The 15,158-nt window shown below is 36.5% G+C and overlaps 1 protein-coding gene and 5 non-coding genes across 6 annotated transcripts in view; 1 reads left to right on the plus strand and 5 right to left on the minus strand.

Moving 5' to 3' along the window:
- The window catches only part of LOC146137867 (uncharacterized), a 72,408-nt gene that overhangs the window by 53,800 nt on the left and 3,450 nt on the right, over positions 1 to 15,158 (plus strand). The window contains exons 26-27 of the mRNA XM_083394460.1: positions 5,846 to 6,033; positions 13,692 to 13,825. Of these exons, the coding sequence (XP_083250586.1) occupies positions 5,846 to 6,033; positions 13,692 to 13,825 (322 nt within the window). The remainder of the gene's footprint in view (positions 1 to 5,845; positions 6,034 to 13,691; positions 13,826 to 15,158) is intronic.
- On the minus strand, positions 7,137 to 7,208 carry Trnap-agg (transfer RNA proline (anticodon AGG)). Its single transcript has one exon. It is a non-coding gene; the product is annotated as a tRNA-Pro (tRNA).
- Trnap-ugg (transfer RNA proline (anticodon UGG)) lies at positions 9,055 to 9,126 on the minus strand. Its single transcript has one exon. It is a non-coding gene; the product is annotated as a tRNA-Pro (tRNA).
- On the minus strand, positions 10,152 to 10,223 carry Trnap-ugg (transfer RNA proline (anticodon UGG)). Its single transcript has one exon. It is a non-coding gene; the product is annotated as a tRNA-Pro (tRNA).
- Trnap-ugg (transfer RNA proline (anticodon UGG)) lies at positions 10,846 to 10,917 on the minus strand. The gene has a single exon. It is a non-coding gene; the product is annotated as a tRNA-Pro (tRNA).
- Trnap-ugg (transfer RNA proline (anticodon UGG)) lies at positions 14,802 to 14,873 on the minus strand. The gene has a single exon. It is a non-coding gene; the product is annotated as a tRNA-Pro (tRNA).

A 15,158-nucleotide genomic window follows, 5' to 3' on the forward strand; every position in this document is an offset into this window, starting at 1 on the left:
ATAAAGGTTTATAGAAAGGTTATTTTAACTGCAACATTGCTTTTAAAATATTTTGAACTCACCATTTTACTAAAAACATGATTCAATCCCAGTCTTGTGCATCTTGAATTAGAGCATTGTATGACAAATCTATAAAATTTATAATAATCTATATTTTGGTCATTTAGCTTGGGTAAACAATAGCACGACTTTCTACATTTTGGCTTGCTCACTTGACTAAGGTATTATGACGCAAATCAATAAAAGTAAAAAAACGCCATACCTTGCGCTTCACGGGCTTCGTCTCTGCAAAACAAAAAAGAATAAATAATTTTAATACTTGATGACATCACAATTCAATACTTTAATGCAATACTAAAGTTAGTTTAAACTGGTGACAGTTTTATTACTTATAGATGCAAGTATAAAACGGTTATAACAGCGTGGCCCAGTTTTCCTTTCTAATTTAATAACAGTGTTACCCAACGTACATTGTGCCTGGTTTGCAACAAAAAAGAATTCTAAATTGAACGCGACGGACTTTCACTTACCCGCACCACCTGTAGACCCTCTGGTTACATCCATTTCGTCGCCTTCCGCCAAATGCACGGCGTCGGCTCTTGCCCTCTGTTCCAGTCATCAACAAACACGCAACCAACAGCACGACCAAAACCAACTTAGTGTTCATTGTGGGTGTATAGCTAAGAAACACGCAAAATATTAGGCATGGTAGGGCTGTACCCAATGCTAGTGAAGCTTACATGGCCACTATGTTCCGAATAATTCCGTTTTTGTTTTTTATAGCGCCCACACTTCTGTTCTTATATAGTTTATGCATAATGGCGCCCCGAACCTTTCCACACGTTAGAGTTCATTTATTTAACTTATTTATTATATTGGGCCCTATTTCGAATTAATATTTCGCAGTTCGCATATTTATATCTATTTTCTTTAAGTCGCTAAAACACGTTCGATTATTATTATATTCTATACTGTTCACCAAACCCCCTAATCTGTTTATCCCTCTTCAGTTTGACACTACTTATACTTATTGAGCATCCTCTTCCTGTACAACGTATGCCCATAGGCTTCTTGGGAGCTACTTTCTTTTTAGAGAGTCCTACTTGTTTTTTAGACAGCCTGTTCATCGACCATACGCAGTCTCTTGTTTTTTGCAAACTTATCTAAACAGAAGTTGTTAGCTATACCGTTTTCCCCATGACCTGCTTTAATTGGCGACTGCAAATCGGACCTGGAACAGTTTAAAAAGTATAAAAAATTAAAGTGCTGTACAATGTACATGCAATCAATTTATTTATTTGTATTATGCAAAACGTTTTATCCTTTGCTATACTTTGAGGGACAAAAATTCTCGTCCCGAAATTGGTAAACCCTTAAAAAGAAAACTAATTTTATCCTGAATATCCAAACCTTATATTCATTAATGTATAGTACTGTCCAGATTACGGATAAGCTAACGGAGGCAACCAATAATAACACGTGTAGAGAATCATTATTTAGGCAAGAAAAATACGTCGAGTGATGCTGGCGTTGGTCTATCACAAAAACTAATAAAATGCTATATTAACCAATAACAATCAATTGCATCATATGTGTGACTCCTATAATCAGGGTTGCCATACCATGCTTATTTCTAAGATTTGTGCTTAGTTTTGGATGCAGTGTCTTAGAAAACAGGAATGTGCTTATTTCTAAGAAACGTGCTTGTTTTAGAGTTGTGTGCTTAGTTGGTCTTATTTTAGTCCTAAAAGTGTTCTTTTTCAATTATTTATTTCTCTTTGACGGAGGAGTGAGAAACTTCATTTATATATATATACCAATTTATTTAACCCAGATTATAAAACAATGCATTATATTACATAATAACAATAGATTGTGAAAGTAATAAGCTGTAGTAAGCAATTTTACGCGTTTATAAAGCGATATTGCGCAGGGCAACAGGCTTCGATAACGATGGGTGCCCAGTCACATGCTTCTTTTTATGTAGGCCCATCTATAGTGGTCACTGCACAGTACAACTTGCCTAAGTCGTTGTCAATTTGTTATGTGTGTCTCTTTGACAGCAAAGTACGTTAAGGGGGAGACAACACACTTAGTGTATTTCTAGTTGCCTGCCACGATATACAATTTTAAAGAGTAGCCTACATTTTATAATAATATTTGTAGGCTTAAGAGTTTTGTGAACTAAAAAGATGTAGATGATTTATGTAGTATAATTAGAGATATGATAAAATTTTATGAACAACCCTAATGTGGGTTTGGCGCTCCCTAAATCAAGAAACTCACAACGCCCCCTGTAACTCTTTATAATCCAAAGGGGGCGGTACCGCCCACGTTGGGAAACACTGACCTTTAGAGGCTATGGAAAAAACAGGAATTAGCGCCTACAATGTTACAAAAAGACACAAACATTTTCGAATTACGGCAAATCTTTTAAGGGAATTATTTTATTACAAGGAAAACTTTATTATAAACCAAAATGCCCCTAGCCTTAATTTTATTACAAGCAAAATGCCCCGGACCTAAGGCGCCAGGTTTCTTAAATAAAAGGTTTTACCAATTTTCGATCAAAACTTTTTTCGGGCTACGCGCGACTAAGCTACGTTTTGCACATACCAAAATAGGTCTTTTTAACTGATTATTTTGTTTTATGACGGTATTCCTAAAAGCTTGGATTCCACCCCCGGAATCTTGGATCTTGCCCTGGTCTTCAGTAGCGCGCTTATTTTTTGGTCTGAGCAGATGGTTACCCTGCCTATAATGCTACTCGCCCGTCCCTTAATGTAACCCAATATGGCAGCGTGGAAAACTTAGGATATTAGGATATCATGGCACATCCTATATGTTCCCACAAAAGCTGTGTTACCACACGACTAGTGTAAAGTATCTCTTCCGCGATATACCAAACGGGCAAAAGTCACACCAGACATATGGTGTCGGCGCAAATGACTTCGAATCTCAGTACCTAACACCCTAGCACATTTTTTTGTTTTTGTTAAGAAGTTTCTCCACTTACACGATAACTTTCCACTGTTGCTTAACATTATATTTTATTTTTACATTTCGTGTTAGTTAGGCCTTACATTTGGCTTGTATTTTTCCTAAATAATACCATCTGACTTTAGGCTTAGTGGTGAACATATAGACACGGGAATGACGATGTCCTCACTCTAACCTACCACAGAGCACAAGGGCTGGACTTGAAAGTTGTCATGCTCTAATTATGACTAGACTGGGACTTGACTTGTTATTTATTCAAAAAGAATTGACTTGGACTTAAGTTATTTTACGAATGACTTGACTTTGGAATTACGGCAAATCTTTCAAGGAAATTATTTTATTACAAGGAAAACTTTATTATAAACCAAAATGCCCCTAGCCTTAATTTTATTACAAGCAAAATGCCCCGGACCCAAGGCGCCAGGTTTCTTAAATAAAAGGTTTTACCAATTTTCGATCAAAACTTTTTTCGGGCTACGCGCGACTAAGCTACGTTTTGCACATACCAAAATAGGTCTTTTTAACTGATTATTTTATTTTATGACGGTATTCCTAAAAGCTTGGATTCCACCCCCGGAATCTTGGATCTTTCCCTGGTCTTCAGTAGCGCGCTTATTTTTTGGTGTAGCGTGTTTATTTTTTGGTCTGAGTAGATGGTTACCCTGCCTATATTGCTAACTCGTCCGTCCCTTAATGTAACCCAATATGGCAGCGTGGAAAACTTAGGATATTAGTCACAAAAAGACACTAAACATTTAATATGATACGAGGATATCATGGCACATCCTATATGTTACTACAAAAGCTTTGTTACCACACGACTAACGTAAAGTATCTCTTCCGCGATATACCAAACGGGCATAAGTCACACCAGACATATGGTGTCGGCGCAAATGACTTCGAATCTCAGTACCTAACACCCTAACATTTTTTTTGTTTTTGTAAAGAAGTTTCTCCAGTAACACGATAACTTTCCACTGTTGCTTAATGGTATATTTTATTTTTACCTTTTGTGTTAGATAGGCCTTACATTTGGCTTGTATTTTTCCTAAATAATACCATCTGACTTTGGGCTTAGTGGCGAACATATAGACACGAGAATGACGATGTCCTCACTCTAACCTACCACAGAGCACCCGATCCGTCAAAAATTAGTGCAGTTCCAAGCAAAAAGGTCTACGACAATTGGTGCATCCAAAGGATCAAACTTTAGACTTTAAAGTCTTGGACAATGCACTAATTTTGCTTAAGCAATCTTCATAAGAAGATTATGTTTAATATTACTTGACCCAACCGAACCCATACGCTAAGCACTAACCAGCACCCTAACTTAAATGATGTGCGTTGATTAATTCATTACCTAAACGCTTTAGGTTTTAATAAACTAATGTGTGACGTAACAATTCTATATAACCTGGACGAGAAATTATCTTATGCCAACCCGAGTTTTGGCTTTTCACCCAGCGTTCAAATAATTATTATATTTACGCACAATATTTGGGTTAGGGTTCCGATTAGCGTTTGGGTTCAGGTGGATCAAGTGTTATTAATTCTATCTCACATTTTCTGTTATCTTTTGTGAATTTTCAGCGAATATTTTCAATTTATCTATGCCGGGAGTTTACCTAAAGGTCCAAATTTAGTGCAAATTGCCACGACCTCAAGGTCTAAAAGTCAGACTTTACTGCCCTTGGATGCACTAATTGTCGTAGACCTTTTTGTTTAGAACTGCACTAATTTCTAACGGATAGGGTGCACAGAGACTACTGTTATTTTGGGGTTACGTTAGCGTTTATCTTTGCTATAGTGCTGATTCTTGAGTACGGCTTATTTCTAGCTTATTTCTGTCTGAAAGGGTAAGGGTAAGAGTGTGTTTTCCATTGGGTTTTAGGTCATAAAAGTTTGTGTTAAGCAAGGTTTAAATTTGAATTTGCGACAAAATGACCAAAATATCTTCCTCATCTACGTTACTTGGTAAATGGTGCCGGCAGTGCTGCATTGACTTAAGTCAATGACTTAACTTAAATCTTTCGGACAAATCAAGCGAGAATCGTACCCCTAGGGCCTAGCCCTAGACCAACGAGCTGATGGGCAAGTTTTGTGCGAAATACATTCTATAGAATTTACATGCTAGTAAGTTTACCGTTTAAGTGCGTCTCAAAAACGGCGTTTCGTTGCGTTATTGCTTGCTTCTGAATCTTGTTTTTTGTTTCTTTCTTTATATCAGTAAGGTTTAATGTGAATTTGCTACAAAATGACTAAAATATCTTCCTCATCTACGTTACTTGGTAAATGTTGCCGGCAGTGCTGCATTTACTTAAGTCAATGACATAACTTAAATCTTTTGGACAAATCACCTGACTTGACTTAAGTCTTTGGACAAATAACTTGGGTTAAAATGAAGTGTTCTCTTGTTTTTATGTTTTTTTTATAAAATTGAGATATTTGTTCAACACATAAAATAAATCGCTTACTATATGTTGCGTTTTTCTTATTTTTTATTTCAGTTATTGTTCATTAACGTATTAGTTTTTTTAACGTTTTATTTTTAGCACGTTGAAGTTGACTTGCTCTAATTATGACTTGTCTTACGCAACTGATGACTTGGACTGGGACTGGAATTGTTATTTATTTAAAAAGACTTGACTTTTGCAAAATGACTTGACTGGGACTTTTCATTTTAAAATTACCTGTTTACAACACTTGGTACCGGTATATCAACGTAGTATTAAATGATTTCCGATATTACGATCTGGTATCGAATATCAACTTACATCTAATGTCACCCTACGCACCCACTCCAGAGTACAGCCACTTTGCCAACTGTATCTTTACTCGTATTAAGATCGCCCAGCAGAACGAGGCCGTTGCCCTGTTGAATGAGTCCAGCGACTTGCACAGCACAGCGCTCAAGTTCATTCACAAAACCAACGCCCTGAAGACCGAAACGATTAACGGGATTGCCAGCACCGTGACGGATCACAACCGTGCCATTGAAGATCTGCAGACCAACCAGTGGGACACCGAATCGAGGTGGGCGAATTTTTTTTAATTACCGACTAACCAAGCGTGAAATCCAGACCAATCCATAAAAGAAATAAAAATGATGTTATGTTGCTGCTGTTTTGTTTTTTATCAAACTTATTGAGAACATTTATCTCAATGAATAGAATCGGACTAAATAAGCGCCTCTTGACTATTTGCCGCCAACCATGTTAAATGGGCCGTTGAATATTTACCGAACCTTATAAATTTAGTTGGGGCAGATTTGTGAACCCATGGGTTCGCCTAATAAATTTCAGTGAATAGAATTGGGTCGCAAAACGTTCGCTGTTGTATTCAACGCTTAATAATGTTGTCATCGCTTAAAGGGGATGAGAAAGACTGTTAAATATAAGAAAGAAGCATTTTTTTATTTTATTAATTTGGATTTTTGTTTTCATTTACTACATTTACACAGGTATAGTTTTGTTAAAGATGTACCTGCTAGTGCTAAGTAGGCCTACTTAAAATAATTTGCGATTTGTTCTCTGTGTTTGTTTTACTGCCGAACCAGAGGTGAAAATACGCCGGAACTGTCCGGAGCGGCCTTTCGGCAAAATAAAAAATAAAATGTTTTGCACAGTTATGCAGGACATTTTGCGATAACCTCGAGTTTAATTGGGTTACTTGTTTTACACGTCCAGATACGTCGTTTCTTTGTGACACTCAATTTTGAATATTAGACTGTGTACTGAGTGTAGGAAATACTTTCGGTAAGAACATTTCCCGTCGTTTCGGTAAAACAATTATTCCACTTTAACCTCTCCATTTTATTTTGGTCTGCCTAATAAGTAGATTATTATTGTTAGGCTACCGTAGCTTTAAATAACCAACTTATAAGTGGTCAAAAAATTTTCAAAATGTATATTTACATTTATGCAGGATATTGAAAGTTTCAATTGCTTGATAGTTGATAAACACTAACTAACCAAATTCAAATATTCCTATTTTAAATTCTATATTTAAGAATCCCATGAGCTTAAAAATACGTTTTGAATAACTCTTATTTACGAAGAAAATGTACTTCTCTGAGTTCTAAACCTTGTACGACGGCATGTGCTTGTAAAAGTTGTGCATACAAAATAACATCGAATGGGCTCGTCCGGGATTTGAACCCGGGACCTCTCGCACCCTAAGCGAGAATCATACCCCTAGACCAACGAGCCGATGGGCAAGTTTCGTGCAAAATACCTTCTAAATCTATACAGTTTACATGCTAATAAGTTCTGATGTAAGCACACTTGGACAACTAGATAAATTCTAATTCTAATCCAATTTGTGAATTGCTTGTGTGCTCTATTTCTAATTCTAATCTAATTTGGATTTTACCAAAAAGGCTACTTTGCCCAACGGCATTTTTAGACTCTCAGTTCAAACACAGAACTTCAATTAAAATTTTCTTGTTGGAACGACTTGTATGTAATTTTTACAGGCTAAAAAGCATAAAAAGGCATTCGAATTAGCACACACATTTTACCATTCACGTTCTTATGCGAATAAATTGCGATTAAATTAAATTGGTTGTAAAAACTAAATGTGATTCTAGTTCAAATTCTAGTTGAAATTTGATTTTTTAGGAATTCGGTAATTCTAATTCTACTCTAATTTGAGAAAACTAAAATGCTCTAATTCTCATTCTAATCCAATTTTAAAAAGCTAAAATAAATCTAGTTGTCCAAGTCTGGATGTAAGTGCGTCTCAAAAACGGCATTTCGTTGCGTTATTAATGTGTTCTATATTTGTTTTGTTTATTTATTTGCATCAGTGTCTCACGCGATTAGTTAGTAAAGCAAAAAAATTGGAAAATTATTTGTTGTGAGCGGATTTATTCTCGTCTTTTAACCAAATAGAATCAAGAAATAAAATCGAATCGTTAAATAAAAAAATATTATCAAAAAATAAAATCGTACTGTTTATAATAAATTTATCTTTTTGGACTTGAATGAATTGTGAAATGTGTGAATTGCAAGGCAAGGCGATGAAGGACAAAATGCATAGTTGCTGAATCGGTTTTGAAAATAACGCTAGTGTCTCTGGAAGTTGCGATTTTCTAAAAAAGATTTACGACTTTGGACCATTTCACGTAAAAATTTTTAAATGTACAAATTATTTATAAGTTATAGATTGATTGCATACGTTTAAAATGTCTGTATTGGTGTTTCTTCGGAGTACTAAATAGACTGACTATGAGCTAAGTAGGCTACACCTTTGAAAAGCACAAGTAAAAAACTTTTTGGTAACAACCACGCAAGGTCTTGTGGCACGCAGGTTGCTGAGTACCGCTCTATATTGCCATATAAAATGTCGTATTCTATATAGGAAATTTTTGGGCAATTCCAATATATACACATAATTTAACTTCAGTACCTGTGATATTAATATTTAGGGCCTGCATATAGCTATTTGAAATTTCCCGTGGGGGCGCCCATGGGCTTAGCTTTAGCCTATGCCAGGGATGGCGAACCACTGTCCCACCACAGATTTTTAATGACCCACTTGTCTCTCTCAAAAGGATGAATCTAAAAAGCAATTCTTTTTTACAGGACTATACACACTTTTAATCAGGGCAGTTCAATCTTTGAGTCGTGTAAAAGTGTTTTAGGGGTTATGAGTAGGCCTACATCATTGAGAAAACTAAAAGCATTTTGTTTATCACTGTAAAACGTTAAGGGTGGCGATTCTTTAAAAAGGGAAATTAAGAGCTTGCAGACTAAAAATTCTGAAAACCCAGGTTAAGTCATGATGAAAAGCTTTCTGCTAAACTCCTGTCCCCTAAAAATGCTGCAACATTTGTTGACTATTTAGGTTCTTAATATTCGTGGGAATCCGAATTGGGCAATCGTCAAAAACCTTTAACTACCAACCCAGGCAATAACACTTAAAACGACGCAGCAGCAAAGTTTCGCATAAAATAAAAATACAATTAAATATATGACCCACTTGTGCATTTTGTAAGGATTAAGGTCGTGTTTTTTTTTATCTGTTTTCTGCGAATTTTAAAATCAAATAATAGGGCTCGTCCGGGATTTGAACCCGGGACCTCTCGCACCCAAAGCGAGAATCATACCCCTAGACCAACGAGCCACGGTTATAATCGTGAAATGTGAACAAGTGATCGGCATGTCTCATATTTTCCATAAATTACCTTGAAATTACTTTCCCCACACTATGATTATTATATTAATTGTAATTCGACCGAAGTGTTTATCTCGCTATCATGTGTTGTTAATGGTAAAAAAAATGTTTTGCACATTTTCAGGACATCTAGCGATAACCTCAGGTTTCATAAGGTTACTTGTTTTGCACGTCCCGCTATGGCGCATCTTGGTGACGTAACTTTTGATTATTAGACTGTGTACTGTAGGCTAATGGTTCCCAACGCATGGGTCGCGACCCAAAGTTGGGTCGCCTGATTATTTTGGGGGGTCGCTTGTGTTTCAGGCATATTGTATCTTTTCACAAAACTGGAAATCATAATCACAAAATATGAAAACTAAACAGCGAAACCGGCTGGAAGTTTAAGCGGACATGTGTGACTCTATATGCTCAAGCAAAATAACGCCTCGATTTTAAAAACTCACTGAGAGCAAGCGAGCACAACTATCTCATTAGTGATTTAATAAACATATTATTTTCGGAAAAAGTAACTTGTACTGCAGTTTGTTTGCATCGCAATCTTGTATTTGCTTGGGTCGCAAGATTATACAATTTTTTTTTTTAAATGGGTCGCCTTAAAAACGTGTTGGGAACCACTGCTGTAGACAATACTTTCGGTAAGAACATTTTCCGTCATTTCGGTAAGAAAATTATTCTACTTTAACCTCTGCGCCGAACCTTGATTTGCCTTCTAATTACGAAACTTATTTTTCTCCCTTTTATTTTGGTCTGCCTAATAAGTAGATTATTATAGTTAGGCTACCATAGCTTTAAATAACCAACTTTGTAAGGGGTCACAAAATTTGCAAAATGTATATATTTACATTTATGCAGGATTTTTAACGTTTCATGAAAAAAGGTTCGCCATCCCTGGCCTATGCTTTATTTCTGAAAAAAGTAAACACATTGAGGGTGGTTGATCTGTTTTCTGCGAATTTTAAAACGAAATATTAGGGCTCGTCCGGGATTTGAACCCGGGACCTCTCGCACCCAAAGCGAGAATCATACCCCTAGACCAACGAGCCACGGTTATAAATGTGAAATGTTGACAAGTCATCGGCATGTCTCATATTTTCCATAAATTACCTTGAAATTACTTTCCCCACACTTATGGTATTAATTGTAATTCGACAGAAGTGTTTATCTCGCTATTATGTGTTGTTAATGGTAAAAAAATGTTTTGCACATTTTCAGGACATCTAGCGATAACCTCAGGTTTCATAAGGTTACATGTTTTGCACGTCCAGCTATGGCGCATCTTGGTGACGTGACTTTTGATTATTAGACTGTGTACTGTAGGCAATACTTTCGGTAAGAACATTTCCCATCGTTTCGGTATGAAAATTATTCTACTTTTGGCTCTGCGCCGAACCTTGATTTGCCTTCTAATTACGAAACTTATTTTTCTCCCTTTTATTTTGGTCTGCCTAATAAGTAGATTATTATATTTATGCTACCATAGCTTTAAATAACCAACTTTATAAGGGGTCACAGAATTTGCAAAATATATATATTTACATTTATGTAGGATTTTTAACGTTTTATGAAAAAAGGTTCGCCATCCCTGGCCTATGATTTATTTCTGCGAAAAGTAAACACATTGAGGGTCGTTGATCTGTTTTCTGCGAATTGTAAAATGAAAAATTAGGGCTCGTCCGGGATTTGAACCCGGGACCTCTCGCACCCAAAGCGAGAATCATACCCCTAGACCAACGAGCCACGCTTACAAACGTGAAATGTTGACAAGTCATCGGCATGTTTCATATTTTCCATAAATTACCTTGAAATTACTTTCCCCACTCTTATGGTATTAATTGTAATTCGACCGAAGTGTTTATCTCGCTATCATGTGTTGTTAATGGTAAAATAGTCGCCAGGACTTAAAGAATAGTAAATATGTAACCAAAAGCCTCATCAAAAATCAAAAACCTTTACTAATTATTATCGCATCCCAGTGTTGGTCAACCTATTGTTTCCCAGGCTCGATTTCATTTCAACTTTCAGATGCGTCACTGTAAGAATTGTTGCTATGTTTTAATGTCAATAAAACCTCACTTCATTTTATAAGTAACTTATGTACCTGTTGTACGTTTCATTAGAAATGAGTATAGCCTATTGACGTGCCTTTTCTTGCATTATCATTTAGTCACCTTGGCACTGTGGGCACACGCGCCATAAGTTGGCTACCCATTCCCTAACAAAGCAATACTATTTATCAATCACAAACAAAAGGGAAAAATGATTTATCTGCAATGCCCAATTCTCGTGCCATTCTATGTGGGGGCACCTGCAAATAATGTCGATGAAAGAGCATGGATTAGGCTACTACTAATTTGTTATTAGTTTTTTGGTCAATAGAAAAGTCAAATGCTACAAAAAAAATCCACTTTTTCTATTATTTATTTGCCTTAAAGCCACCACTGTTGGCTACTTTTTGATTGTAGCAACGACGTCTCGCCAGACATAGTTGAATAGCAGGGTTGTTGCAAAATTGTGTTTTGAGAAATCTTGAAACTGCTTTTCTAACCGCGCAGGGCAGTGCACCGCCAAATGCTGACCAGATTTGTGTTTATTGCAGCGAACCAGTTGGCAGGAAATAGGTGCTCTGTATAGAAAGACAAGTTAGAAGTTTTATTAAAATGGAATTTAGAAAACCAGCAAATGGCGTAAACAGTTAGGTCATACAAAGAAAACGACTACAGGATTTTAATGTATTTTAGGTCATGGAAATTGGAAATTTACTTAGCATAATTAAGGTTACATTGCAGATGCTTTGATTTACGCAATTTTCCCATAACACCCAAGTATTGATACATATACCAGAGAAAAAAAAGAAAAGAAAAAATGTCGAACTGCTTAATGAAAATGCTTATCCTCGTTCAGGAAACTAACTTAATTTGGGTTTTCCGCCTGTAATGCCACCAGGCTTTACGAAACAAATATGCAATTTAAAACTGCAAGTTTTACCTGGCTGAGGGTATTTCAAATAAATCTTTCGATTAACAGCACCCACATTACCTTCATTTTTCAAGGTTTATATTTACTTAGAATGTTAGGCTACACATAACTAAAATGTTTCGAATTAAGATTAAACAGGTTAGTAAACAATCATCTATCTAACTTACTCAAACTCGTTGATATCGCGTATGTGCAAAAGATAGCAAAGTTTAGTTTTACTGTAGCCTACTTGAAGAGCTTTTTGTAATTATATCATAAAACGAAACTATAATATTTTAAAACAAATGCCATTCATGTGCTCAGATATGAACTAAATGTGTTCTCCAGTTGATTTAGTAAGGGGTGTAGTTGCGAGGCCCTTAAGGCGAGAGTCGACGGCTGCCTAAGTCTCTTACTCGTTACTAGTAAGTATCTGACTCCAAAGATTAACCCGCTAAAATCCCTGTCCTTAACTTCTTGAAATCTAGACAGAGTCACTTTACTCAGATGGTATTGTTCGTTAAATTCACAAATTTTAGAACACAGTATATAAAATAATGATTCAAGTCTCTAGTATAAAAGCTACACCAAGGCGAATCCATTGCGAAACGGGTAATACTAATTTACGGAATAATGAATGGTCGGAATGGTCGGAACGCTCACTAATTTAAGTGTTACCCCGTTAAAACAATTATTAAACCAAAGCACAATATTTGAGTTAGGGTGGAGGTTAGCGTTTGGGTGAAGGTGGGTCAAGTGTTATTATATTTAATAATTATACAGTGAGCGTTCCGACCATTCCGACCATTCATCATTCCGTAAATTTGTGTTACCCCGCGAAACGCCAGAACCACTCAGTTCCGCTCTGAATCACGCCTCAGTGGACACCAGTCACATGTGTAGTGACGTCTAATTAAGCAATGTGGAGTAATATAATGCTTGATAAAGGCTACATCTAGTTTGCTGCTATGTATCTGCTATGCTTAATTTTACCAGTTTCGGTTTGCAGTGTTGTAATGACTTAGGTCAATGACTGCACTTGAGTCAATGACTTGACTTGAGTGCACTTAATTCACTGTTTTCAACTGACTTGACTTGACTTAAGTCTTTTTGGCAAATGACTCGACTTGACTTAAGTCGTTCAAACAAATGACTTGGGTTGAAATTAAGTATATTCATTAAGCATTTTTTTGTAAAAAATTGAGCTATTTGTCCTAATTTTTGCACGTAAAAACAATTTGCGTATATTGCGTTTTGGTAGATTTTGTTTAAGGTATTTCTCATGGTTGGACGAGTTTACCCAATTTTAATAGCTTAACGTGTAATTTTTGTGACAAGGACTGGACTTGGTATTGACTTGCTTTAATTATGACTTGACTTGTTATTTATTCAAAAAGACTTGACTTGACATAAGTTATTTTACATATGAATTGACTTAGACTTAAGTTATTTTACATATGAATTGACTTAGACTTAAGTTATTTTACAAATGACCTGACTGGGATTTAAGTCATTTCAAAATGACTTGTTAACAACACTGTCGGTTTGCTCCATAGGATTAGCGAGCTCTCTGCAAGGGCGAGCGGAGTGGAGGAGCAAGTGAGCTTGGTGGGAGCAAGAGTGAGGAGCGCTCTGGCGAGGAAGAGCAACTCGGTGGACGCCGATGCTCAAAGAAGGATCCGCGACTTGGGTAAGTTCATCGACTCGCCGAATCCGTTTTGTTTACTCCGGGGAGCAGTGGTTTTCTAACTTTGCGCCGCAGAATACTATTTTGCGTTTTTATATTCCCAAATGTAGCGCGAAGCAATTTGTAATTTATAGAAATAGGATATCCGTATTACATAAAGCTGATAATCATTTAATACTCCACACTGTCTTGTTAAACAGTGATAATTGTATATTAATTTTCCACTAGTCTATCATGTAACAAGAGTGAACAGGAATTTTGTTTTGTTCAAAGTGTGTCGAGAATATTCCTAGTGTGCCACAACTTAAAACCTTTTCGGTTTATTGTTAAGTTAAAGCAGTGGTAGGCAAACTTTTTTGTCGCGGCCCAAAGTACTCGTTTCAGAGCTATTGAAGGCCCACTACGCAAAACCAGTACAAAACAGTGTCGAATTGAGGATATTTGATTTTAAGGTACAGTATTAAACGGCGCGTGATGCCCAAAACAGTGAGGTATCATAACGTAAAACATACTATAAAACGAAGAATGTAGCCTACGCGCGAAGCGCGAAAATTTTTTTCGTTTATATATATTTCAAATACGCAACAAATATAGTACGATAGGCTCTCAGAACCATTTTAGCACGTGGGCCTTTCCAAGCTGAGCTAATTTAAAATTTATCTGCCACACCAACTTTTAAAATTCAGTGCAATGAATGTACGGCTTCACGCGGCCCATAACTACATGATAACATTAAACTATTCAAAAGTAACTCGTGGCCCACTAAAAATGGCTCTGAGGCCCACATTTGGGCCGCGGCCCACAGTTTGCCGACCACTGAGTTAAAGTAATACGCGATAAAATATACTTGAAGAACAATATATTTTTTTTTGTTGCAGGCAAAATAAAATGCATATAAAGTTCAGCAAATGATCATGTAGTTGTCCGATACATACACAAACACAATACATTTTTTCCCAACCAAAAAAACTTAAAATCTGGGCTCGTCCGGGATTTGAACCCGGGACCTCTCGCACCCAAAGCGAGAATCATACCCCTAGACCAACGAGCCACATACGTATTGGTTCAAAAATAATTTTATGCCACAGATAACACGACCCCTTTTAAGTCACTCAACATTCAAGTAGCTCTTGAAATCACTTTCTCTTAGAATACTTTAAAAAGGACTGCTATGCAGTTTACCACCTACTGGAACAGCGGCATTGTTTTTTATTATTGTTGCTGATTCCTATACGGCAAAATGTTCTTTAGCTATAGGCTGTCTGTGTCTGTACTGCGGTGTTTCGCGCCTTCATAAAAACGAATATTAAAAGTCATGATGGTTTGTAAAATACCA

The sequence above is a fragment of the Ascidiella aspersa genome, chromosome 7, assembly GCF_963924565.1.
Source record: "Ascidiella aspersa chromosome 7, kaAscAspe10.2, whole genome shotgun sequence".
In the NCBI taxonomy this organism is placed as follows: Eukaryota; Metazoa; Chordata; class Ascidiacea; order Phlebobranchia; family Ascidiidae; genus Ascidiella; species Ascidiella aspersa.